This window comes from Saccoglossus kowalevskii, chromosome 20, assembly GCF_978046115.1.
Source record: "Saccoglossus kowalevskii chromosome 20, keSacKowa6.1, whole genome shotgun sequence".
NCBI classification, from domain to species: domain Eukaryota; kingdom Metazoa; phylum Hemichordata; class Enteropneusta; family Harrimaniidae; genus Saccoglossus; species Saccoglossus kowalevskii.
Genome location: NC_140660.1, coordinates 18,183,012 through 18,210,093, shown reverse-complemented (window position 1 = coordinate 18,210,093; position 27,082 = coordinate 18,183,012). Strand labels below are relative to the sequence as shown.

General features: G+C 38.0%; 1 protein-coding gene and 1 long non-coding RNA gene across 2 annotated transcripts in view; both read right to left on the bottom strand.

Moving 5' to 3' along the window:
• Positions 1-27,082, bottom strand: part of LOC146730081 (uncharacterized) — a 79,750-nt gene that overhangs the window by 40,754 nt on the left and 11,914 nt on the right. The window contains exon 2 of the mRNA XM_085494410.1: positions 8,439-8,525. Within this exon, the coding sequence (XP_085350536.1) occupies positions 8,439-8,525 (87 nt within the window). The remainder of the gene's footprint in view (positions 1-8,438; positions 8,526-27,082) is intronic.
• On the bottom strand, positions 13,554-25,185 carry LOC146730082 (uncharacterized). Its single transcript, XR_014927844.1, has 2 exons — positions 25,045-25,185; positions 13,554-14,477 (listed from the first exon to the last, which is right to left on the bottom strand). It is a non-coding gene; the product is annotated as an uncharacterized LOC146730082 (long non-coding RNA).

Below are 27,082 nucleotides of genomic sequence, written 5' to 3'. Positions count from 1 at the left end.
GTAAATAATTCCATTACAGCATAAAAACATGAAACTTAGTGCTGATGGTCAATTCAAATAATGGGTCAAATATTTTTTTAGTCTATGAAGACGAATCATGTATATTTTATGTAATAGATTGAGAGTTTCCTGTCACCCAGATTATTTGGAAATCTGTTTTTCAAAGCTAAATTTAGATAGCACCGCAGTTCTATTCAACCCACACATTTATAATTATAAGCAAACGCTGTTTTATTTTAGAATTATCTTGCGAGCATCATTGTTTGTTGTCATCAGAGTACTTCGCTAGGACCTACAGGACTCTATAGTAAACGTGTCGCTCTCCATGACCAACTTCTACAAAGTACCGAAAAATCTAATTGTTGAAAACATCACTACCGGTAAGTTGAAGATTATGAACTGGAACTCGAAGGCCTCAAAACACATTCTGTGCCCAGGAATATAACGGCACACGGCGTTTGAATCAGTCACAGTACCGACCGTTACATCGCGAGTCATCGAATAGTAGCACCGCAAACCAAGGGTCATTCAATAACCAAACACTCCCTTGCTCCCTTGCTCTGTCCGACTGTGTGCGACCCGAGTCCACGTCGCGAGCTCAGTTTCTATTTACGAAATACCAAATATATTGATACTAATGGGCCCGGCAACGTTAAATTATAATGTGCCACAACGCCATTGAACAATCAATACGTCACTTCCTGAGTCCTATTCGTGAGGTCGTATCTGTGAGGTTCTATTCGTGAGGTATATAGCGTGCGCATACATCAATTGAAGCGCCGCTCTCGGTACTAAGCCCCTCATCGAAGTTAACATCCCCACTAGTCGCATTACCTGGCGTAGTGTGGCTTGTTTTTGTTTTAGAAATGATTGTATCATTTTTTGTACATTGTCGATTCTGTGCTGGGCTGGTCGGATCATGCCTTTCTCCGCATCCAGTTCCATGCCCAGAAAGACTACTTTCTGCGTCGGTATTAATTCTGATTTTTCCATATTTATCAGAAAACCTAGCTTTAGCAGTAGACTGACAGTCCGCTCGGTTGATTGACAAATCAGGTTCCGATTTTGACTTTTTATCAGCCAGTCGTCTAAGTAGGGGTTGACGTCTGCTGCGTTCTTGTGCAGTAACGCCACCACTGTGCGTAGAACTTTTGTAAACAGAAGTGGGGCTGACGTCAGGCCGAAAGGTAGAACGGTGTACTGATACGTTACACCGTTCACCACGAATCGTAACAAGCGCCTGCTTTCTGTGTGTATTGGTATGTGCAGGTAAGCGTCGGTCAAGTCGAGGGACGTCATCCAGTCCCCTTTTTGAATTGACGCTCTCACTAGTGCCGGAGTTAACATTTTGAACGTTTCTTTCTTCACAAATTTGTTCAACTCCTTTAAATCCAGCACCAGCCTGTACCCACCGTTGGATTTCTTGACGGGAAATAACCTCGAGATGAAAGAATTTTTCGGGTTTTGTACCCGCTGAATTACCTTTTTTTCGAGTAGTATTTCCACGCTTTCTTTCAGTATTGTTGACTGAGTAGAGCCCGGTTTCCCCGAAATACATGTTCTTTTTTTGCATTTCGGTTCTTTTATCAACGGTATTCGATACCCGTGTGTTATTATCGATATCACATACGGATCGTTTATCGTTTCTTTCCACCGGGGAATACATTTCTGCAGACGCAGTGCCACCGGCGTCGAGGGACTCACCAACCCTCGGTCGTTTGTGGCGGTATACATTGACATCGCCGATTTCTCCATTTCCCCCTGGAGTGAATGCGGCGTTATATCCCCGTTTAACGTCCTTCCCCCCCTTTTTTTCCAACCTGGAGGGGAGTAGGAACTCTGCCTTACGGGTTTCTGTTTTTCCACCGGTCGATGCGTCATTCTCCCTAGGTCCACGCATTCGGCCGGTTGTTTGTTTATACGATCGCCCACCGACCTGAGGTGCGGCCGACCGTGTTTTTGTTGTGCACGATTGAGTTCCCGCCATCCTGGGCACTGAACAAAATCGCTTAATGCACGATGTTTTGCACGACTTGGTTCCCGCCGACCTGGGCACTGAACCGAATCGTTTAATGCAAGTGGTATATGTGTAAGGGGATCTGTGGTTTGATTTGTTTGACAAAAATACCCGGAGACTTGAGTAATATTTGACATGTTTAATCGCACCTTGTTTTGATACATTACCATATTTGCTGACGTATAGTCAGGAAGACTTTTTAGTGTTACCAGTCTGTTTCGAGAATTGTTTATTCTGTCGCTGCTGGTTTTCACTTTTTCCTTTTGCCTGATTCGGGTTTGCCTTTGCGTTTCCCTTGGGCTGACCCGTAGTAGCTTGGTTAACTGGCTTCGCCTTGGTCGCGATGCTCTGCCTGTTATTAGCGGCTTGCTTGGCTTTAAAGGCGCCTTCGATCATCACACGGTTAACTTTTGCCGCTGCTTTCTCATTCAACTTAGAATTCACAGCGCTGAGTTTTCCGTCGAATAATTTGGTCCCTCTGAAATCGATCGTCGCCAATTCGTTCTTGATTTCAGCGTTGGCGGCTGTCTTTAGCATAGCGGACCAAACTGCTGCACGGCGAGAGTGTTGAATAGTCGCTCGTAACTGGAGATGACTCTGTATTATGTCAGCGTCGACGACGTTAGTCGCGACCAACAGCGGCTCTAATGTGCTAAACAGTTCATCCTTGGTGATGTTGCCTGTTTTGAATTTCGCTAACTGAATTTGTGTAGTAGTAGTGAAAAATTCTCTATGGCTTAATGCAAGAGAAGTGTCCCAAACGTTGTTTTCCAATCTACATAGCGTTGACTGGGACAGGCAATACGGGATGTAAACTTGTGGTTTGCCGAGTGGATGTTTCGTTATACTTCCTTCGGCGACCATTTCCCGGACGCATGGCTCCAGTTCTGGTGGTTGTACGCCGAGAGGTCGTTCGTGCAGGCTGGCGTCGGTACCGACCGGTGCTTTCCACTCATCAGCGGGCGGTATGACTTTTTGGTAGCGTCTGCTCCAATCGTCCCGGTTAGTCCCCAAGAAGTCGTCCTTGGTGGCTGTAGCAGTTTTCTCGGTAACTTCACGATCCCATTTGCCTCCTCCGATCACGCGTTGTGTTATAGCAGCGCCCTGTGTCAGTCGGGGAGACCATGGTAGCATTGCTGAAGTCGCAAAAGTGTCCTTTTTCGGCAGTGTAGACAAACCGATCGAGAAACGTGGGGCGTCCGCCATCGGTGGAATCGGTAGAGGTAAGATTTTCTTGACCATAACCGCACCTTTCGTGATAGCATCGGAGCGGATTTTGAATTCGGGGTCCTCCTTGTCGGTACCACTCGCTGTTGTGGTTTTCGACGAGCCGGCCTCCCCCGCGTTGCTTGTAGCATCTTCAGTAGAAAAAGTCCCGCCTGCCTCAGCCAGTGCGTCTTCAACATTTTCTCGCACCACTGTTGTGTAGGATTTTTTCTTTTCCGCCTGGAGAGCGCTGACACTCCATGCTTTTGGTGGTATCTCTTCGTCTACTGGGTTTTCCAAAACTTTAATTTTTCTGGTCAGTAGATCCACCTTGTTCTGTAAATGAGCTATAACACTTTGCTCATTGTCAGTCTCCTTTGGACGTTTTTGGCTGGGTTCGTCTGCCAATAGTTCGTCCTCAGCGTTGGTAGGTACCGATGAAACCGAAGACTCCTCCAAATGACGTTTTTTGGATTTCTTCTTTCCTGATTTTCCCGTTGACTTGCGTAGGCGGGAATCCCAGTTCCAAGTTTCTATCGGCCAGGCGAAGCAAACACCGCAGTTGATGTGCCCATTACATTTTCTGCCACATGGAATGCAAATACGGTGATCATCGTAAGTGAGCATCGATATATGGCACTCTTCACACTTTCGTCCGAAAGTGTTTGAATCCGAAGTGCTGGGATGAACGGTGTTCAACTCTCCGGTATCCATATTTTCCGCCATCTTGAAACTGAAGGCGGGCTTTTGAGTTTCGTTACTAAAACTACAATTTTTTTACTCAAGGTGACTAAGTACGAAGTTCGTGATGTCCACAAGAGCTTCCTGACACCCTAATAGTTCGGTGGCTGTGTTGATGGGTGGTAACAATGTATTTCCACCGCAAAAACAATGATATTTTGGCAAGCCCAAATTTCAACCGTGAATCAATCTCGTGGTTAAAAATGGAAGTATCCAAATCAGATGACAGGGGAAGGACGCCCCCTACGGGAGCTATCCACTGTTATTTCGATTTTATTTAACCAGTATTATATGATAATTGGCAATTATCCCATTTGTTTATGAAATTAAAATTTCATTAACCAAAGGGGTTAGTATGCAATACTCTGTAATAAACGTTACAAACAATGCATGTCATAATATACGATTTTTTCATTCTTAGCATTTTTGCAACAACAAAAAATTCTATATTCTAGAAAATTTCAGTTCTATATTAAAGATTTGTTGTCCTGAATGTTGGTTCATTTTGTTGTTGTAACTATTGGACATTACTCAAGATTTCTTTGGAACGTTCCAAATAAAAAATCTATGTATGGGCTGTTTTAGATTCGATTGCAAGCCTGTGTCAACCCCCCCCCCCCCCAATTTTTGTTTTTTGGCAATTACTGGCATAGCATATCTTCAATGGTAGTTATTTTATACAGGGATGCAAGCAGTATGCCGGGTACCCATGCTGAGTCACAGTAGTACAGTATACAGGGATGCAAGCAGTATGCCGGGTACCCAGGCTGAGTCACAGTAGTACAGTATACAGGGATGCAAGCAGCATGCCGGGTACCCATGCTGAGTCACAGTAGTACAGTATACAGGGATGCAAGCAGTATGCCGGGTACCCATGCTGAGTCACAGTAGTACAGTATACAGGGATGCAAGCAGTATGCCGGGTACCCATGCTGAGTCACAGTAGTACAGTATACAGGGATGCAAGCAGTATGCCGGGTACCCATGCTGAGTCACAGTAGTACAGTATACAGGGATGCAAGCAGCATGCCGGGTACCCATGCTGAGTCACAGTAGTACAGTATACAGGGATGCAAGCAGCATGCAGGGTACCCAGGCTGAGTCACAGTAGTACAGTATACAGGGATGCAAGCAGCATGCCGGGTACCCATGCTGAGTCACAGTAGTACAGTATACAGGGATGCAAGCAGCATGCCGGGTACCCAGGCTGAGTCACAGTAGTACAGTATACAGGGATGCAAGCAGTATGCCGGGTACTCAGGCTGAGTCACAGTAGTACAGTATACAGGGATGCAAGCAGCATGCCGGGTACCCAGGCTGAGTCACAGTAGTACAGTATACAGGGATGCAAGCAGTATGCCGGGTACTCAGGCTGAGTCACAGTAGTACAGTATACAGGGATGCAAGCAGTATGCCGGGTACCCATGCTGAGTCACAGTAGTACAGTATACAGGGATGCAAGCAGCATGCCGGGTACCCATGCTGAGTCACAGTAGTACAGTATACAGGGATGCAAGCAGCATGCCGGGTACCCATGCTGAGTCACAGTAGTACAGTATACAGGGATGCAAGCAGTATGCCGGGTACCCATGCTGAGTCACAGTAGTACAGTATACAGGGATGCAAGCAGCATGCCGGGTACCCATGCTGAGTCACAGTAGTACAGTATACAGGGATGCAAGCAGCATGCCGGGTACCCATGCTGAGTCACAGTAGTACAGTATACAGGGATGTAAGCAGTATGCCGGGTACCCAGGCTGAGTCACAGTAGTACAGTATACAGGGATGCAAGCAGCATGCCGGGTACCCAGGCTGAGTCACAGTAGTACAGTATACAGGGATGCAAGCAGAATGCCGGGTACCCAGGCTGAGTCACAGTAGTACAGTATACAGGGATGCAAGCAGCATGCCGGGTACCCATGCTGAGTCACAGTAGTACAGTATACAGGGATGCAAGCAGAATGCCGGGTACCCAGGCTGAGTCACAGTAGTACAGTATACAGGGATGCAAGCAGCATGCCGGGTACCCATGCTGAGTCACAGTAGTACAGTATACAGGGATGCAAGCAGCATGCCGGGTACCCAGGCTGAGTCACAGTAGTACAGTATACAGGGATGCAAGCAGTATGCCGGGTACCCAGGCTGAGTCACAGTAGTACAGTATACAGGGATGCAAGCAGTATGCCGGGTACCCATGCTGAGTCACAGTAGTACAGTATACAGGGATGCAAGCAGCATGCCAGGTACCCAGGCTGAGTCACAGTAGTACAGTATACAGGGATGCAAGCAGCATGCCGGGTACCCATGCTGAGTCACAGTAGTACAGTATACAGGGATGCAAGCAGCATGCCAGGTACCCATGCTGAGTCACAGTAGTACAGTATACAGGGATGCAAGCAGCATGCCAGGTACCCAGGCTGAGTCACAGTAGTACAGTATACAGGGATGCAAGCAGCATGCCGGGTACCCAGGCTGAGTCACAGTAGTACAGTATACAGGGATGCAAGCAGCATGTCAGGTATCCATGCTGAGTCACAGTAGTACAGTATACAGGGATGCAAGCAGCATGCCGGGTACCCATGCTGAGTCACAGTAGTACAGTATACAGGGATGCAAGCAGCATGCCGGGTACCCAGGCTGAGTCACAGTAGTACAGTATACAGGGATGCAAGCAGCATGCCGGGTACCCAGGCTGAGTCACAGTAGTACAGTATACAGGGATGCAAGCAGTATGCCGGGTACCCAGGCTGAGTCACAGTAGTACAGTATACAGGGATGCAAGCAGCATGCCGGGTACCCAGGCTGAGTCACAGTAGTACAGTATACAGGGATGCAAGCAGTATGCCGGGTACCCATGCTGAGTCACAGTAGTACAGTATACAGGGATGCAAGCAGCATGCCGGGTACCCATGCTGAGTCACAGTAGTACAGTATACAGGGATGCAAGCAGCATGTCAGGTATCCATGCTGAGTCACAGTAGTACAGTATACAGGGATGCAAGCAGCATGCCGGGTACCCAGGCTGAGTCACAGTAGTACAGTATACAGGGATGCAAGCAGCATGCCGGGTATGTATATTCACAGTAGAGTGATTCACTACCCGAGTCTATATTCACAGTTTTTGAAAAGTCTTGTGCTCATAGACTTCATCTAGTCTAATACATTATACAAAGGCCCAACATGTATTTCATTCACTTAACCAAAAATGAGCACATGCAAGAAATTTCAATCACGTCCTATCGTTTATTTAAACCATATCTTTATGATTGGTTGTTTTAATCTAGAAAAAAACATTTACATTGACTTTGACTTGACTTTTCAGATGCTAAGAATTTAGTCAGAAGCCAAAAGTTCAAAGATTCAGAAGTATAAAAAAAATTAAATGAAAATAAATTGTACTGAATTACTAAATAAAAGCCAATAAAGATACGGCTACTACACATACCAGGTTCCTTGCGATTTGATTATATTTGACCTCCACACATATAGGTCTCAAATCACTTGCTTTTTCACATCAGTGACAACCAATATTTAAAAGAATGGCTGACTTCTACAGTATTTAGATTACTATAGTTTAAATAATCAGATGAGTGTGATGTCACTGATAAACAAAATGGCAACTTTCATAAGTTTATGGTCATAAATAGTGCATATTCTAGAAAAAAATATTTTAAATGTGTAATCTCAACATATTCAAAGTGTCCATAAATCAGTAATGTGGATATTATTTGGTTGAGCTTTTCTTAGAATACCCCCCCCCCTCTCCCTCTAGAATAAGCACATACAGTACTGGTACTAGTAAATCCATGTGTACATGTTTACAAATGAGCATTTTGATTTTAACAAAGAAAGGAATAGTTGTTGAGCAGTTTGCATGTACACAGACGCCATAATGTGAAGTGAGATTTTAGCGTACGATTTTCAGTGTAAACAAGCATGGGTCACACATGTACGTCATCTGCCTAGAAACACTTTTGTGCCATTGAACAAATGCATTTCAAATGCAGAAAAAACAGGTTCAGCTTACAACCAAATATCTTGTAACACATGAAATCTCAAGTAACAGATATACACCATTCAACACATGTTTGGCCGTCATTTATTGTCATGAAGTAAGATAAATATATAAACTAGTAAAGAAAATTTGTATCTGCTATTGAATATGTAAAAATGAATAGAGGTTGTGAAATGGGAAGTATATCGTTTAAAATACTCTTGGATGTCATTAAGTCAGTTCAAGTGGGTATTAAATCAGAATTAAATAATTGTTGGCATTTTGCATCATTCATTTAAAATGCATCAAATACTGCATATGAAAAAGTGGTTAAACTGAAATACACAAATCATACATGTGTATGCTACATGATATTCAAAACATTCATATCAAATTGTAGTTCCGCCTGAAATGGTTGAATGTGACAATATTTTATACAAGTTTAACAACAAAACAATGTATACCGGTAACATTACATACCCCATCTGGTTCATCTACTGGTCTTCCTTTTGCCAGTAAACGTCTCACACCATCAATATCATTCTTCTCAGCAGCTTGATACACCGTCTAATTATAATGATAAATAACAGATGCAGATATTAATAAATTTGAACATAATACAAGTATCACATGGTAGTAAAATGTAGAGGGAATGCTGGGTATAAATTGTGACATACATTGTACTGTATATATTATTATTTACCGTTTTCAAAGACTTGAGTTCAAATGTCAATGTCCTAAAAACTTTGTAGTTCACATCAACAATAATCTGCTTTACATACTTAGACGTTACTTTATAGCATTCCTGGAATCACATATTTTATAATACCTCATATGTTTAATATCATCACTTTGATTGGTCAGAACTCTGAATGTGGTGGTGAATAAAACTAATTCAGAGACATTGAGAATCCAGTGACTTATATTACTATTTCATGCGTAAATACAGTGTTTACAAAAATGCAATGTTCGATTTACGTTGTGTTAATGTATTGGGTATAATTTATGCAAATAATTATTGAAGTGGAGGTCAATAGAAAGATGAAATTATTTACCATATAAAAGCAAAGGTCAATAATTTCATCTGTGGGTCATCTGAACTGAATATTGACCAAACACTAATTTGTTTTATTATACCAAATAAAATTACATCCACACTATTCAATAATGACAACATAGCACTTGTTTTATTTATTGTCAAAATATTGATATGTCAATGCTAGTAAATGTATAATTAGACTGGAACTTGTTTTTGACCAGAAATAAATATTTTAGTTATACTTTTTAGCAATTATTTAAACAAACAAATATGCATGCACAGTAAATACACTGGAACTGCACAAGTCCTTAATTCTGTATAATCTTAGCTGCGGTCAATTGGACAATTTTAATGACTCCCATGTGACCACATTTTGACCAATGGTAGGTGAGCATGTATTGAATATAACAACCATTCAATTCAAGTTAGTTATTAATTATTAACTCAGTGATATACAACAAAAGTTGTAGTTATTATATTGTTTGTTTGTGAATTATTTACTATAATATCATAATTGTTTTGTCGTTAACCCCTATACATTGGCCAAGTAATTGAAAGTGCAAGTAGAGATTAATCAGTGATAGTGTTACAGCGGGCTATTCCCAGCAGCAATCAGAGACAAGTCATGGTGTTGTTGGCAATAATTCCCCACTGTAAACTTAAAGCAGGACACAAACTATTTTGTTAGTCTTCATGAAGTTCAAAAGCAAGTTTAACCTAGTAGTAATTGTGAGGCCATGTACATTTACTGGACATTACTCAGAGATAATTCACAAGTGTCTACAACACTGAATTATTTATTATGTTTTAAAAGCTTTGAAGTCAGGAAGCAGAATCTTATTTGACATTTTGATCCCTTCTAACAGTAATATCAACTTTTACTTTTTTTCATGACAAATGTTACCGTGTTTCAATATTAGTAATATTATATTATTTAGTATTTTAGCAATTTTGTATTATTTAGTTATTTAGCATATTGTTTTCTATTTTTTGCTTGTACCTTGTGACCAACCCCAAGATTGCGCAAGAGTCAATAAATAAATAAATAAAACAAGTCATTGTCAATGACATAGTCCCTGTCATATTTTTAGTGACTTTGTCAAACAATGAAAAGCATAGTCAGATTATGTTTAAATATTGGGATAGTATTTAGCATATTACCTACAAATATGCATGAAACGGGTATAAAGACCAAGTTTGAATGAAATTGGTCAAGACATGCCCCAGAAACTGTTAATAACATGTCCAAACGTTGATTTTTGGGACAATTAATGGCAGTTGAAGGTCAACATAATAAAACAAAGCAATATCATGCCTTTGTACTAAATTTAAACCAAATCTGTACAATCATCTCCGCAAAGTGAGCAGAACACTCATAAAAAAAATGGCCGCCAGTCCGTCATTTTAAATAGAATCAAGAAAAAATATCAGTAACAAACCATGACTGATGTCAATGCCAAGTTCGAATGAAATCGGTCAAGGCATGTCCGAGAAACGGTTGTTGACTGCAATGACAAAAATGGCCACCAGTCGGTCAAAGGTCAACCAAATCAAAAATAAATCGATAGGAACATCTCCCATTATGACTTGTCTTTGTACCCACTTTGAAGAAAATCTGTCCAGGCATCTCTGAGAAATGATGACGAATGCACAGATAGACAGACGGACGGAACCCAAAACATAAGTCCTGGTTTCGGACTACATTCGACGGGAATTAAAAAATAAATGATCCTAGTAACATATTTTGCATTTTACAATACTGAGTGATGTTGTAGTTACATAGACACACTGAAGTAAAATACACTGTACATATCTGTGTACAAAGTTCACTGTTACACTGGTCTGCACCAGACTGATTTTTTCTTGAGGAAATATGTTAGAACTAACATGAACATATAGGTAGATGATTTCAAACTTACCTTGTAACTCATGACGGTGTTAGCCAAGTAATTCTAAATGAATTACTTTGAATATAACTAAAATATTAAGTAAATATCCAATCTTAAATCTGGACAACTAGACTCTCAGTGTCAAGAATCAGAATGAACGTTTTGATAACATACAATTCAGACTTTGGACAAGAACCACTTAGAATGTCGCCCTCTAGTGTCAAATATAAAATACCCATCCCTTTATACACTCCGCTCAAATTGTTGATTCTCTATTTATTGATACAACTGAATCCAGCATTCATAGTCACGTGTCAATGTAAATGTAAATTGATTGCAAAAATATAGTTTGTAGTTAGAGATATGGAAGGCGTAAATTTCAATTTATCGATTGGCATTATTATGTCAGCGATTGGTGAAAGGACAAACCTGGTCAAATGTCCTACGAGCATTGCTCTAACAGTCACCGTGGTCATGTGATAACTTGTACAGATAACTCAATGTATCAAGATTAGCATTGTCTTGGTGTGTGGGAGGACAAATTGGGTCAAAGGTTATCTGTATTGACTCAACAACTCAGCAGATTTTATGTGTCAAAAAGTAGGCCGGGTTTCATTTAAAACTATACTATTACACTATATTTTAAATTAGTGAATTTTTATAATATATTACCAAAATTTATTCAGAAACTTTTCCAATTTTGTCTTCAAAAGTCTTTCAAAATTCAATCCATGTTCAGGGATTTTTTTTCTCAAGGCCAGACTTTTTTTTATTTCTGGTTTCTCGAGTTTTTTTAAGTCAATTTTTTTGAGGAGGGCAACAAAAAATAAAATTAATTCTTTTTTCCATTAGATTTGTGTGATTCTCCAAGAATTGTAAGTGAGATCATTGATCGAAGAGGAGAAATGAAATAAAATGTTATTTCATGTGTAACCTGGTTGGCCATGTCGCCAATTGTGGCACAATTTTCAGCATTAATGAGGGATTTCTCGGTTTTTGATGACAGAGTTTCACGGCGTGTCACCACAAACCACGCCGCCATGTTCGCCTAGTAGTCTCAAGCAGCACGCAGAGAAGTCAATACCCGAGATTCACTGTCAACCAACGCGCATAAAGTATAGATCTGCGCGAGACTTCGGTACTTTGATCATGATACTCCCATGAAAATGCAACTTGGATTTGTTAGGCGACGGGCGAAAAAAAAAATGAAGATAAAAATAATTTGTTTAGCAATTTTTTGCACTCACAAGTCGGCGGGCGCGAGAAATTACGCTGAAATAAACTTTTATTTTTATTTCATTTTCGGCTCCTGTTCATTCAGCGGGTTCGCAAAACAAGGGATAATAAAAGTCTGGCCTAAAGAATATTTAAATTTTGGTGGGAAAGTAACCCATTTGGGCAATACATCATGTATACATTTCCCATGTAAATATAACTGTTCTGAATGTCTCCATTCATCACATCATACCCTGTTTCATGGAATGAGGATCTATGCAAATCAATTTTAGACAATTCACCTTTTTACTTGAATTCAACTATTTTCTGAATGATTTTTGAACGAGGCTGCAACTTGCTGACATGAATAACTTATATTAAAAGCACTTGGAACCTGCAGCAATAAAACCATTTTCCATTCACTACGAGATCCAGCGTTATGCTTGAAATCAAACATTAAAACACACAAGCAGCCTCCTATTTTATTGCCATCACCTCAGTACATCATTTTTTCTGCACTATGTTGTGTGAGGTAATATTACAGGAATGAAATGTCACACGTGATACACTAAAATGTTCTGTTTCCATGTCCAGACGAAAAAGATCATCAAGCTGCTATGATATGCCGGTTGAAGAGCCGGTAATAACAACGAAAGTCAAGACAACAGCACAAACTCAACTATTAGACAATCGTGAACAACAATACATGTTGCACAAGAGGGTGCTATTGCTATATGATCGAGATGGAACTTTTTGAAGTCAGTCGTTCGCAGGCCATCATTGAACAAACATCTCCTTAACGAATAGATGAAATCATTTCAACAATTTCTTTACAGAATAATCCTCAACAAAATGTTCTCAGTGCAATTTTTAGCAATGGTACAAGTGTGAAATATCCATGTGGCTTTGCATTATCCATGAATTTTGTAACTTGCTATGATCAAGTTTAAAAATAAACCTGTGGTTACTTTTAATTTGACACCGGTTTTTCTATTTTCATAGCTCATAATGGTAGTCAGTCAATTTGAAACTAACATGTTGGCTTTTGGAAAACATTTGGACCAGGCTGAAACTGGTCAATGGCACCATAGCTCCATAACAGAAAGAGCTAGTAGTAATTGTTAGTGGTTGCATAAGATAACACTTTAAGAAGTTACATTACTACATGAATGCTAGGTGAGCTGACAATCAAGGCTGTCATTTCCTGTTTTTGAACAGGTTATGTCTCAATATTATGAAAACAACATTGAAAGTATGGAGCTTGAAAATCACTTTGTTTATTTACTACATTTACAGGGAGACAGGTGAACTAGAAATATTCAAACAGCAGTTATTGCAATATGCCAGTAAACTGTTTGCATTTATACTCCTCCAGTTTACAGAGTAAAGAACCGTCTTGCAGCAATGGACCACATAACAATAGAGAAGTCAGGAAAAAACAGATTGGCGAGATCATTTGAGTACAAAATTAGCTTTATTTCCTGAAGATGTTTTTTTCTTGATGCATACAACTCGTACAGAAAAATAAATATGATTTGAACCAAAATTTTAATACTGTTAGGTTATAAGGTGATCATATTGACCATTATTATACATCTGTCATAGTAACGCCCGTAAGTTACAGCATGCCGGTATTGCATTGGATATTTTCATCCTTCCATATTAGAAAACACAAATTCCATATATGAAACAATTATGTGCGTAAGAGTCCTCTATTAATAAAAACAAACACGTCTCCCCCAGGGTTTGACCGGACCGGACCACACGGAAAGAAGTTTGCTAAATCTGTTTCAAACATTTTGGATTTCGGCATTCCCATGATGTATTCTTGGGAGGAAAAGATAATAATGATAAGGTTATTACGAGGATGCTGCAAAGTATGCATCAGTCGACACTCCTGCTATACTGTCTTCGTGCATACTTTGCAGTGTCCTTGTAATAACCTCATAGTATGTTGTGATTTTGCTGTCAGATGTATAATATATTTTTACTGTATCTACTGTAGATACAAGAGAATCTTCAAAAAGAAAAATGACTGGTGGTTGGTGGTACCTGTCAAAATGTAGGTGTACTTGTGGAAATTTCCATAGATGCAATGATGCAGATAATATACCCAGAAGACAAGGAAGTCAAAATGTTGTAAATACATGGATACACTTGGATAATACAAAACAAAAAACTTCTTTGTATTGTAACATATCAGGTAACTGATACACAGCATACACGGCAACTGGGCATCACCAGTTTCTAAACAACCATGTTGCCATAAAATAAATTGTCTGTACACAGCATGGCGATTGGCTTGGTTGATATTCTGGTCATTTCTGAGTGCCAAATGGCAAAGACATCTTCATGCACAATCATATCTCTGCATTCCTGGAATAAAAAAACAAAAGAGTCATTCAGAAAATGCCAACAGTCCCAAGCATTTCCATCGAGTCTTACCACATTTCACTACACTAGACTCTGATTGCTAGACTGTTGGATCCCATGGCAGTGTTTGAGTGGACAGCTAATATCTCTGACAACGCCATGGATCCTTAGTAAAATGAAGTGAAAGCACAGCAAATTGATGTACACTGTTTTTAGGTTATTGCTGGAATACACATGTACATTCCATATATTATGTCTTTCACATCCACCCAATGTTGTTATTGCAGGATCCCATGGCAGTGTTTGAGTGGACAGCTAATAACTCTGACAACGCCATGGATCCAGGGCTATCTGTCAACATGCTCATTTATTCTAGAGATGGAATAAACAAAATCATATTAAATGTTATTTTAATATCAAGGTGATCAAGTCATAAATTCACTGTAATGCACCTCACTGGGTGTGGGTGTAACATGGGTGTAGTAGTATTTTCAATACTAGAAAAAAGTATTAACACATTTTTTTTATAATTTTGTTATAAAATCAAAACCACGCTACATCAACACAAAATCTGGGCTCATATTTCACTGTGTAGTATTTTGGTTAACAATCCAGTCTACACACGTCTGTCATGTTTATGACATGACATTAAGTGCGTTCACACACAGCTCTTTAGCCCGTTCCTTAGAAAACGTACATGAGCGCTTAGCACGGACTAAGGAATACTAAGTACGGGTAAAATCTGATCTGATGGTAGCCAGATGCAGTATGAAGGTTTTAAAGCAGTATTGTTGATGTCTGCAAATTAACTACCCGGTATCATTTACTGTTGATGCAATGGGAACTGTTGAGAAATGTGCAGAAAACATTAATTTATTTGAAATAAATCATTTGTACTGACTGCCACGGGATATTAAGGGAAACAAGTCATGAATAATGACATAGTCCCTGTTGCAATAAGGGGAAATGTTAAAATAAAATAATGGGCATATCAAAGATAACAAGCTAGAAGAAGAAGTCATAAATAGAATTTTTGACCCAAAATGACAAAAATATTCACTAAAATATGAGAAATAAAGATTGTGACCAAAAGAAATGAAGATTGTGAAAACAGGGACTAGTTAAATTGTCAAGTTTACTACTCAAGTGTATTGTTGATAGACTACACTCTGATAGCTCAAAGCAGATGTAAATGGCAACCCACATTGTATCACCAAAATTGCAAGCTGTGCAGCATTTTTATTTATAATGAATGGTTAACTAAATTTGACACTTTGATTTTTTCTGAAGCCCAATAAATTATTTTGAATTGAATTGTATCTATGCTCTGTTAAATTTTTCCATGGCCCATTTTTACTCTAAAATAATTGTTCAAGAGAATGCATTAACCTAACAGTATGTAGCAATTTCTGTCATAGATCAAGCCCAGTCACTGATCATGACTTTATTTTGAAGTCAAATTTTACCAGACTGACGTGGCTTTGGCATTGTTATTTTTAGAATAAAACCACATATATATTTTTTGTTTCTCTGCTCTCTGTCCAACTGAGTTAGTTACATATAAAAAGGCAATCCTTTCTTGAAAATAATTATTGAAAGCCAGAGGTTAGTGATCAATGTTTAGGCAAGCGAGCGGTGTTTTCAATGAGTAAGCAAACGAGAAAAAATGTGCATCCCCTCAAGCCAGAGGGTAGTGATCGAGCGGTGTTTTCAATGAGCAAGCAAGCGAGAAAAAATGTGCATCCCCTCAGGTTCTTACAAGACAACACATTTTTTAACACTACTTACAGCCTTTATATGCATGACCCCTACAGGTCACACATCCTGGCTCTTTCTGGTGGTATTATGACACCAATACATTTCACATTATACAAATGTACCTCAACTTTTGAATTTTAAAGTTGCATTTCCACTTATATTGAGAATACCTCTGACTGATTATTGTGATCACAGTGAGAATTCATAAGTTGCAAAGTCTGAAATATTGGAAATATCGGCACTTGGCAGAAACCTGGTCCTGGTGTCTATAATCACTAAATCAAACTTAATTTCCATAATTGTAATCACTCAAGGCTATTTACATATGTGCATATTGATGTTTACATAACTCACTATATTTTAGAAAATTGTCTAAATTTGATTTCAGGATTCTGTCAGATAAGATTTTTCACAACACCCTTATGATCCTCACACAGGTCATTGAGAGGTACTCTGCAGATTATACAAAGTAGGAATGCAACTTTACTGATAACTGTTTATATTGTTTGTAAAATAATTGGGATATTTATTGTACGTAGCAGAATATGTTTACAGACATCATTCAACCTGCACCAGAGTACAAAGTTTTTCAATTCAACTCTGTGGAGATAAAAAAATACCATACAGATTATGTATTTTGGAAGTTGTATCACATTATGGTTGGGTCCTGCATGTTGTATTCTGTTGTTTTTTAAATATACACGATGTATATTAAGGTAAAAGCTACTCATGATTTCAAATACCCAGAATTTATTCATTTTACAATAAATTGTACTTTACAAAATCTGATGAGCAAAATGTCATTCACTCATTTTTGTTTTTTACCATATTTACTCTATTAGTAGAGCAGCTGTCATAGAGACACATGTACTGTGTTTGTACCATTACAAGTACATCTATATTTCAAATGTAGTACCATATTTACTCTATTAGTGGAGCAGCTGTCATAGAGACGCATGTACTGTATTTGTATCATTACAAGTACATCTATATTTCAGGTGTAGTACCATATTTACTCTATTAGTAGAGCAGCTGTCATAGAGACACATGTACTGTATTTGTACCATTACAAGTACATCTATATTTCAAATGTAGTACCATATTTACTCTATTAGTGGAGCAGCTGTCATAGAGACGCATGTAATGTATTTGTATCATTACAAGTACATCTATATTTCAGGTGTAGTACCATATTTACTCTATTAGTAGAGCAGCTGTCATAGAGACACATGTACTGTATTTGTACCATTACAAGTACATCTATATTTCAAATGTAGTACCATATTTACTCTATTAGTGGAGCAGCTGTCATACAGACACATGTACTGTATTTGTATCATTACAAGTACATCTATAATTCAGGTGTAGTACCAAAAAATGTACGTTAATGTGTTTTACAGAAATATTGTCCACTGACATACATATACCGGATTCGGCTGATACCCCGCCCATCCTAAACCCCGCCCATGGGCGATGTTTCAAATAGTGGGCGATGTTTTGGTCCACACATTGCCTGACTGAACCAACAAACATTTTTACAGACCCCAATTTTCCCGTCCGACATCTTGTATCGAGCGTGCTATTTCAAATACATGTATGACGCTAAAATAATTCACTGTGAAGTCGAAAAGCATTAAAACTTCAATAAAACCAATGTTGTATACGAATTGTTGTTGCGTATTATGACTCGTTAAAATACATTTCACTTACGTTTATTACACTCGAATAAAGTCTACGCTTGAAAAGAATGTTATTTACGAAGTTTAAAATATCCAAGCTTTCCGGATTCGAGCCTCTTGGTTGTTATCAGCAATGTTTAATCTTTGTCTGTATCGCATTCCGGTAAACAAGAAATGGGCGAACTAAAATGTCTCCTGCGTTTCACATGCGACTTGATTATTAAAACACTGAGTTAAGCGGTCATGTACAATCTATAAATCTACCTAATTTGCGTAATTAGAAAAGCAGTGCACTAAGTAAACGACGTTGATATATTCAAAGTCAGTACAGAGTTGCATACAAGTTGCGTAATTACAGTACCGTCGGATATAATAACAATTTTACTAGATCGACGCGCGGACCACAAAAGAAAAAGGTTGCTAAGGTAACGCGCCAGTTCAGTGCGTGACTTGGGGTCAAACTTCGGTCAACACACACTTGATGCCAACATCGCCGCGCAGCAAGTTTCGCAAAGTACTTGAAGTTCAATTGCGTCCCAAAATGATGTCTCTGATCACCCAGTTGTTACGGTCGCAGCGTGTGTTGTGTCATGTCCATGATGCACTCCGTTTCGACTTTGACTTGCTTTTCCTTCTTAGTGCATGTTCTTGTTCACGTAAAATGCGACCTCTCACCAATGTATTAAAATACTTTGAATTTATACTTTGCATGATTATATTTGGTCAACGCGAAACATTATTTTTTCTAGACAATTTTTATCAACGCAGGGTTATTTTTCCAGACAAGATGGGCCTCATAATATCTGCCAAAAGATCGCCCGGGCGATCTTTTGGTCCACATTTTTCTAAAAAAAAATCGAATCCTCCATGAGATCGCCCAGGGCGGGGTATCAGCCGAATCCGGTACTAACATGTAAAGTGGGGGAGATTATACGCAGAATGTGGTGAACATTTGTCTGAATGCGGTTGGCTCTACATTCGTATAATGTGGTTGACTTGGCAGATATGACAAAGACAAAAATGATTATTAAAGTGCAAATTTTTCACCAATTAAATGGGTGCCAGTATTTGATAAACAGACAAGTCTTTATTTCATTAAATGTTTTAGTTCTTTCAATTTAATTATTTTATTTTCTATTCATTACACACAAACTCACAACTAAGACCAAACAGGTTAATATAATGTGGATTGTCTCTCATCACATAGCTGTAATTCCTTCTGATTGTTACCTGTCTGTATTTGTAAAATATGCACAGATATTTATTGTGTATGTCTTGATTATTTCAATGTCAAGGTCAATTACAGCTACTTGGTTAAATTATTATATAATTGAGTTCATCTCTGACTACCAGAATACAGGTTATGACAACAATGGTAAAACATTCTGCAATTAATGGCCAAATATTATTATTCAGTGTAATATGAAATATGGTCAAATGGTTCTATAATCACCCCAGGATGTTAGAATCAGGTATCTGATGGCAGCAAGGTTGTATTCAAGGACATCCTAGTCCTTATCTCTTATCACAATGAGTGGATGTGTTGTCCACCCACAATATATAACTTATAAACATGAGATAACACAGGACAGTGACTGAGTAGAGAAGTCACTGTACGTGCTAAGATTACAGCTATTCGCCCAGTTGTGTTCTCGACATTTGAGCGACCTACATTTAGTACAAACTAACCAAAAATGACCATACTGTGTTAAAAACACTACTTAAAACCACATGGATCACCATAAAATGACACAACATGTATTCCATTAGAATTGGCACCAATTTTATACAGAATTGCCCTGCATATCCAAATACCAGATAAACATTAGGTTCAATCCCATTTTTGACTAAAAATGACCATACTGTGACCCAAAACACTATCTAAAACCACATGGATCACCATAAAATGAGAGAACATGTATTCCGAAATAATTTGCATCAATTTAAGACAAAACCTCCCTATCCATATCTAAATACCAGAGAAACATCATTTTGGTGCTTCTGAGAAAGAAGATTTTCAAGTGTTTATTGCAGTTTTGGGGCGAAAAAAGATGGTGGGAAAAGTCACATGACTTCTTAAGTTTTTATTGTTGATATCTATTACATATGAGTTGTACTATATGCCATAACAAATCTGACTGCATGCTTAGACCCTCAGAAAGTGGTCAGATTAATTTCAATCCAATATAGCTGCCAAACCAATTGACCAATCACACTCAGTTCACGTTAGGGACTATCAGTATGGAAAATTCCCTTCAGGGGTTTTCTCAAAGGGTTTGACGAAAAAGGTTACAAAAGAAAAAAAGAAGAATGACGAAAGAAAAAAACGGACGATAATAATAGCCCTTCGGGCTTGGGCCCCTAATAATCTATTCAATGAGTTGATGCATTGTCCATCCACAATATATAACTTATAAACAGACACCATGAGATAACACAACACAGTGACTGTGTGGAGATGTCACTGTGGACATTCTGATATCATGACGTCTTAGTTGATATCTCTTATCACAATGAGTTGATGCATTGTCCACCCACAATATATAACTTATAAACAGACACCATGAGATAACACAACACAGTGACTGTGTGGAGATGTCACTGTGGACATTCCGATATCATGATGTCTTAGTTGATATCTCTTATCACAATGAGTTGATGCATTGTCCACCCACAATATATAACTTATAAACAGACACCATGAGATAACACAGGGCAGTGACTGTGTGGAGATGTCACTGTGGACATTCTGATATCATGATGTCTTAGTTGATATCTCTTATCACAATGAGTTGATGCATTGTCCATCCACAATATACAAGTCAAAAAAATGACACAGTCCCCGTTAAATTTTTAAAAGTTTTCTTTGTGCTCGTCATATTAAAGTGGAGGGGTTGTCGTAAGCATGTTCTTGAAACTTGAGTCCAAAGTGGCGTATACAACAGATTGTTTATTTACATCAAATTCGAACATGTGTTGCGTGACGACCCCTCCGGTTTGAGACATAGCAAAGAAAAACATAGATTACAAGTGAAAGCATGTCCAAGTTATCACATTTTAAACAAACAAGATGGCCGCCAGTCGGCCAAATTTGATCAAATTGCAAATTGAATTGACATGTACATGTATCCATTTACACACTGTATGACATGCCAAATATCAATGAAAATGATAAATGGGTGAGAGATATAGTAATATGGCCACAAATAAAAACAGCCGTTATTCGGCCATCTTTGATCTGATTATGAAACAAAGTGAAATGTATGATGTATGTACCAAATACGAATGAAAATGGTACATAAATCTTGGAAATATAGTAATAAAACCAAAAAGTCGGATGGCTGTCAATCGGCCATCCTTGATCCGATTTTGAAACAAATTGTCATGGACATGTATCCTAGCATGTATAAAGTATGTGCTAAATTTGAATGAAAACAGATAAAGCATGTCCAATATACCACATCTAAAAAAAAAACCAGATGCCTGCCAGTCGGCCATCTTTGATCCAATTGCGAAAGACATTGTCATGGACATGTATCCTAACACGTATAATCTATGTGCCAAGTTTGAATGAAAACAAAGTATGTCCAAAATACAACATTTAAAAAAACAAGATGGCTGCCAGTCGGCCATTTTGAATCATGTCGCTAAACCAATGCATGTGCATATGTCCCATATAAAGTACTAGGCACATGCTAAGAATGAACAGAATCGATCCAAAGGATTCTGAAATATGACCTCGGATGGACGAACACACAGACGGACGGACGGCAGAGGACATGTATTCTAACATGTATAATCTATGCACCAAATTTGAATGAAAACTGACAAAGCATGTCCAAAATGCAACATTTTCAAAAAACAAGATGGCTGCCAGTCGGCCATTTTGAATCGAATCGCTAAACCACTGCATGTGCATTTGTCCCACATAAAGTGCTAGGCACATGCAAAGAATGACAGAATCGGTCCAAATAATTCTGAAATACGGCTCCGGAAGAACGGACGCACAGACACGCGGACGGAGACCAAATTAGAAGTCCCCGTTTTCGGACTTGTCCGAACAGGGACTAATAACTTATAAACAGAGACCATGAGATAACACAAGGCAGTAACTGTCTGGAGAAGTCACTGTGTACAATGGAATAAAATGACGGTTTCAATCTATGCTTAAAAATATAACATTATGCATTAAGAAACACATCTTAAATAAGAGCACAATAAAAATGTATAATTTGATATTTTGGGTATTTCTATCATGATATGATAATTTAATGAATATTTAGATTCTGACTTTAGAGGGCACACTTCCCTATTCTCTGTGAGACACACTGGTTAACTGGGCTCTCTCTGGAATTTGCTAGGTAATAGTAAATTTACTAATCAAGAAAAAAAAGTATTAGTAAACTTTGTCTGGAAACTGCGGAGCATTTTCCCGTGACCAAGCACAACGGGGAAGAGAGAAGGAGAGGGAGGTGTCCCCTCTGTCGTCCGCCGAAAACAAGAACAGCATGCTAAAAATGGTGCTTGCTGGTGCAACCTGAGCTCTAATTTTGTGTGTAATTTCATGACATCAAATTAGGCAGTCTGCTTCACAAAATGTACCATTTATGATGGTACAACAAAACATCACAACAAAATATGCAATGTAGACACCAGAACCTTTATTTGAATAACTCAGTATTAATTAAACATATTCATAATAAGCTCACATTGTTAACAGTGGGAAAAATAGTCATCATTCAAAAGTTCACTAAGTTCACGGGAAATTTCTCAGAAAAAAATCAAAAAGCTGTATATTATTATGAAGTAATCTCCTGTGCTCATCATGCAAAACCCGCATGTTGACGTTTATGACGACACAAAACGACTATTTATTTTCATCGAAATTTCTGAATTAAAGTGAAAAAGTAACTAAAGTAACTTTCGGTCTTGTAACTCGATCTCAATGCTAAGAATGCCCGGTAAGAATGTTACACAAATTATAGTATTTTTCGATCGATTCGCTAACATTGTCTCACCTTCCATTAGCTGTGGAATCATAGCCCTATGTTGCCGACCGCATTATTTACGTGACAGACACTGGCCGGCCCATGTTCGACATACAACAACAAAAATAAAAACAAGACGTCCGAGTGAAATTGTTAGGGCAAAATTAGATTGCATGTCGCACCAAAGAGCTACGGAACCGCAGCTAACCTTCCATTATTTCTGAAATCGTGCTTCAGTACGATCAACTTTCCGTTTCTTGGTGCTGTCAGGGTTAGGACACCCATGGGTTTCTGGTTCTGAACACGATTTAGCGGTTTTTCCTGAGTCCATCTCGTCGTGAAAAATACTCGTCGAGCAGTTGTCTACTCCTTTTTGACGTAGTCTCCATTTTTAATAAATAAACAAATCACGTGTTTGATAAGGGCGACACGAAACCGTCCCATACTGAGAGTAATGTCGCGGGGTATCTTGAAACGCATGTCGACTAAACTACGCATGTGCTATGACACCAAAATAACTTTATAGTGGAAAAATACATTCAGTGGCAGTTCCGTGTTGATCGCGATCACCATCTAACAATTGTTGCAATCTTAGAAGTAACGGGACATTGTTTAACTTTAAAATGGCAATCACTCAAACCGTAACACGCGTGATGATCACAGTCGAGTCTTGACAATTAAATGAGGGCGATTTGCGAGGGTATTTTGTACAAAATGTGTTCGTAAATCTTACTAATAGATATTTATTTTGTTCGTAAATCTTGTCCAAATTTCGTAATTTACGACATTTGCGAGCGACAGCGAGAGCACAGGTTAAGTCACATGACCTTATACTTGTTCGCACTGATTCTATTAATACACACTCTCAAAAACGCCACATTCCGTAGATGAGTTGGAATTATCTAGTCATATATTAAACTATAGGAGAGACTGCTAATACACACAAGTAATAGACCTGTCTGGGGTTCCCAAAGTTCCATGGTTGCTAAGCTACCATGCATGTGAAGGGGGGGGGGGTCGAATAGACATGTATTCACTTCTGATCAGCAGAAATACACTACTGTAAAATACTTTATTTTAGCTGGAATTAATTTTCACTAAAAAGACTTTTTAAGTGTTTGTATAAATTTATTTTCACTGATTTTTGACGAGTTGAATGTAAAATATAGGAAAAAAGGTACAGTGTATATTCACTATTTTTTTATTTTCACTGAATCCCCTTCAGCGAAAATAGCGAAAATTAATTCCAAGCAAAAATATTTTACACTATTTCAGTCCCACACTGCATTGTTGCTGCATCAAATCAAGGGCAGTTAGTAACAAATTGATTCCTAGGTCTTAATATTAATAATATATTAAAAAAAATAAGTCAGGAATTTAGAATAATTATTGTAATTTTACACAATCAAACAGGACAATAAAAAATATACTAGGTGATGTGAATATATTAATTTGAGTGAATCGTGTATACATCATTTTTTCCATTTATATAGTTCATTTAAAGTGCATTGCAAGCATTGGCACATTCCAACACTCGGCCAGTAGTCATGATTTTAAGCACTCATCGTTAAAAGTAAACCTTATTTAAAGCGGGGGAGTTGTCACCTGCGCATGCGTCAGATGGCCATAGCATGTCATTGTTTACAAACAAGTGTCTACCATTGAGCCTTTGCGATTTTAGCATATATTGTTATCATCGCTTGGGACTCAATTCCCGCGTGTGCGCAGGTGACAACCCTCTCGCTTTAAATACGATGAGCTGACCAATTAGATTGCATACATTTGTACGGTGGGGGGAAATTCAAAGAAAAATGTTATTCATCAAAGCACCACCTCCATGTAGTCAATGTTGGATATAACCTATGAATGCGGTTTAGGATTATTTTTATAATCATTTATCAATGCAGATTCAAATTAAAAGTGTGTTTTGAGGAACTCTGGACTGGTGTCAGCAAATATACAGTTTGTGAGATTGCTAAATGTTTTTCAACGGTTACAAGATTGGTAAAAATATAATCATAAACCAAATCTACTGGTAAACTGAAATAATTGTGCATCATTAACATTTTGATACAAAAAATAAATTGAGTACTAATGGATTAATGGATTAAAATTTTATATAAAATAACAAAGAATACAACTTACAAATCTAAAAAATCATGCTGACTTTGATGACAAGCAGAATCAGTGTTCCAGTCATCCTCATCTTCAACACATTCCTCAGATATTTCATGTTTGCTTGGAGTCACACTGTATAACAACAGAAACTTGCTGGTTTCATCTTGGTTTGAATACCTACAGAAACATTTAGTTATATTTAGATAACATTATGGCAATTAAATTCAATCATTGAAATGAGTTGACATATTTTATTGTACATGTTGATGCTGCACTACTATAGGAGGTGATCACTTGATATTACTTGTTTGTAAAGCAGGTTGATACAAGCATTGTCCATGAACCAATAGGTGCTTCAGTGGCCACACATTTGCAGTAATGCTGTGGATGGTTTTCAAAATTGACAGAAATATTACCCTGCTTAGCAATATGTTTTTTTTCAGGATAAGCTTTCAGTTGCCAGTCATTGTCATATTGCATTATGCCAATAGACCCCTTTCATAAGTCAAGCGCCCTCAAACACTTCCTGTTTCAGAATGATTAAAAGTGAGTCAGTAGGTATAGGGCTCATACCACTAATTGAATTTCCATAGACGACAATGTTAACATATGACGAGATTGCTATATGAAAATGACGAAGAAAGTTGAAAATATGGCTCAAAAATGGGAAATCAACATGCCAGTAATCAACCATATGAAAAAAACTAACATGTTGGCCAGCTCAAACTCTTGCAAATCTCAGGTAAACAAGACACACCTACTGTATTTGGATTGCACCAAGAGAAATCACTGGAAAAACACCAAGATTAGAACATCCATTAATATTAACACACAGAATAAACTCACAGGTACACAGCCGCTAAGTAGTAAACAAAAGACCACATGTTGGTCTCACCTCTGACCCAGGTGATTACGCCCTCAAACAGGGAGCACCTGAGAAAAATAATATTTAAAAAATTTCATTGGTTCTTGCTAGGCATTTAAATTGAGGGCTACGAGCAGCCATTGGTTAATTAGTGGCATGAGACCTTAAGAGAAATAAGAAGGTTTAATAAAGTTCTTGTTGATCTTATATATGATGGAATATCATTAGACGAGTAATTTCCCATGCAAAAAAAATCCCCAAAATTTAAACCCTGGGAGTTATTTATCAAAATCTACCACTTGGTGGTGCCCTATACCCAGACAATTAGTTGTAGAAAGTGGCAACATACACACTCAGCATAACACCAAAATAGATGGTAGGCAATGAATATAAGCCTGATTATTAGATGCAGTACTGTAAGGTATAATGTTCTCATTCACCACAAACAAGTACAGACCAACGTTTGGCATCATTAGTAATTTTAATTAATTTCTAGAAATAATACATAAAATAATGACAATTAAAAGTAGTTTATCACTATAATTTAAAAAAAAAATTCTACTGAATCAAAAGTCTCAATTCATCAGCTCATTATTTCTCCAATTAATTAAAAACAAAAAAACAATTCCACAGTATCTGCATTTAGGCCGGAGACCTGTGACGGACAACCTTGGATATACCAAAACACAACAGTGGTTTGATTTACCATGCCCACACATAGAATTTGCTCAACATAAAATACTTAATCAAATCTTATGTGAAAAAAAGTAGTTCAACGAAACAATTTTATGATTTAAAAAGAAATAAAAATAAAAATATACAAACAAGAAAAGGATCTAAATATAAAATACTCGTATTACACATCTCTGATCAAATTAAATTCAAATCAACAGGATTTCTGATTAATTGGGGGGAGGGGTTACATGTACTGTTCAATAATAAACTCAAGATGGGATTAATTAGCTAACTATTCACAAAAATTCTGAGAAAAGAGCAATAATTGTGAAATTGAAAGAGTTGTAATACTTGGCTAATATACTGACAGTATGCAAATCTCTTGTCAGTGACAAGATACACAACACAATTTTGAGAATTTATTTAAATATTTGGGATTTTGACCTCATTAAACTTTGAATAGGGTACATTAGAAACGACCGCACTACAAATTGTTAATTTTGTCTGCCATAATGTGAAAATAAG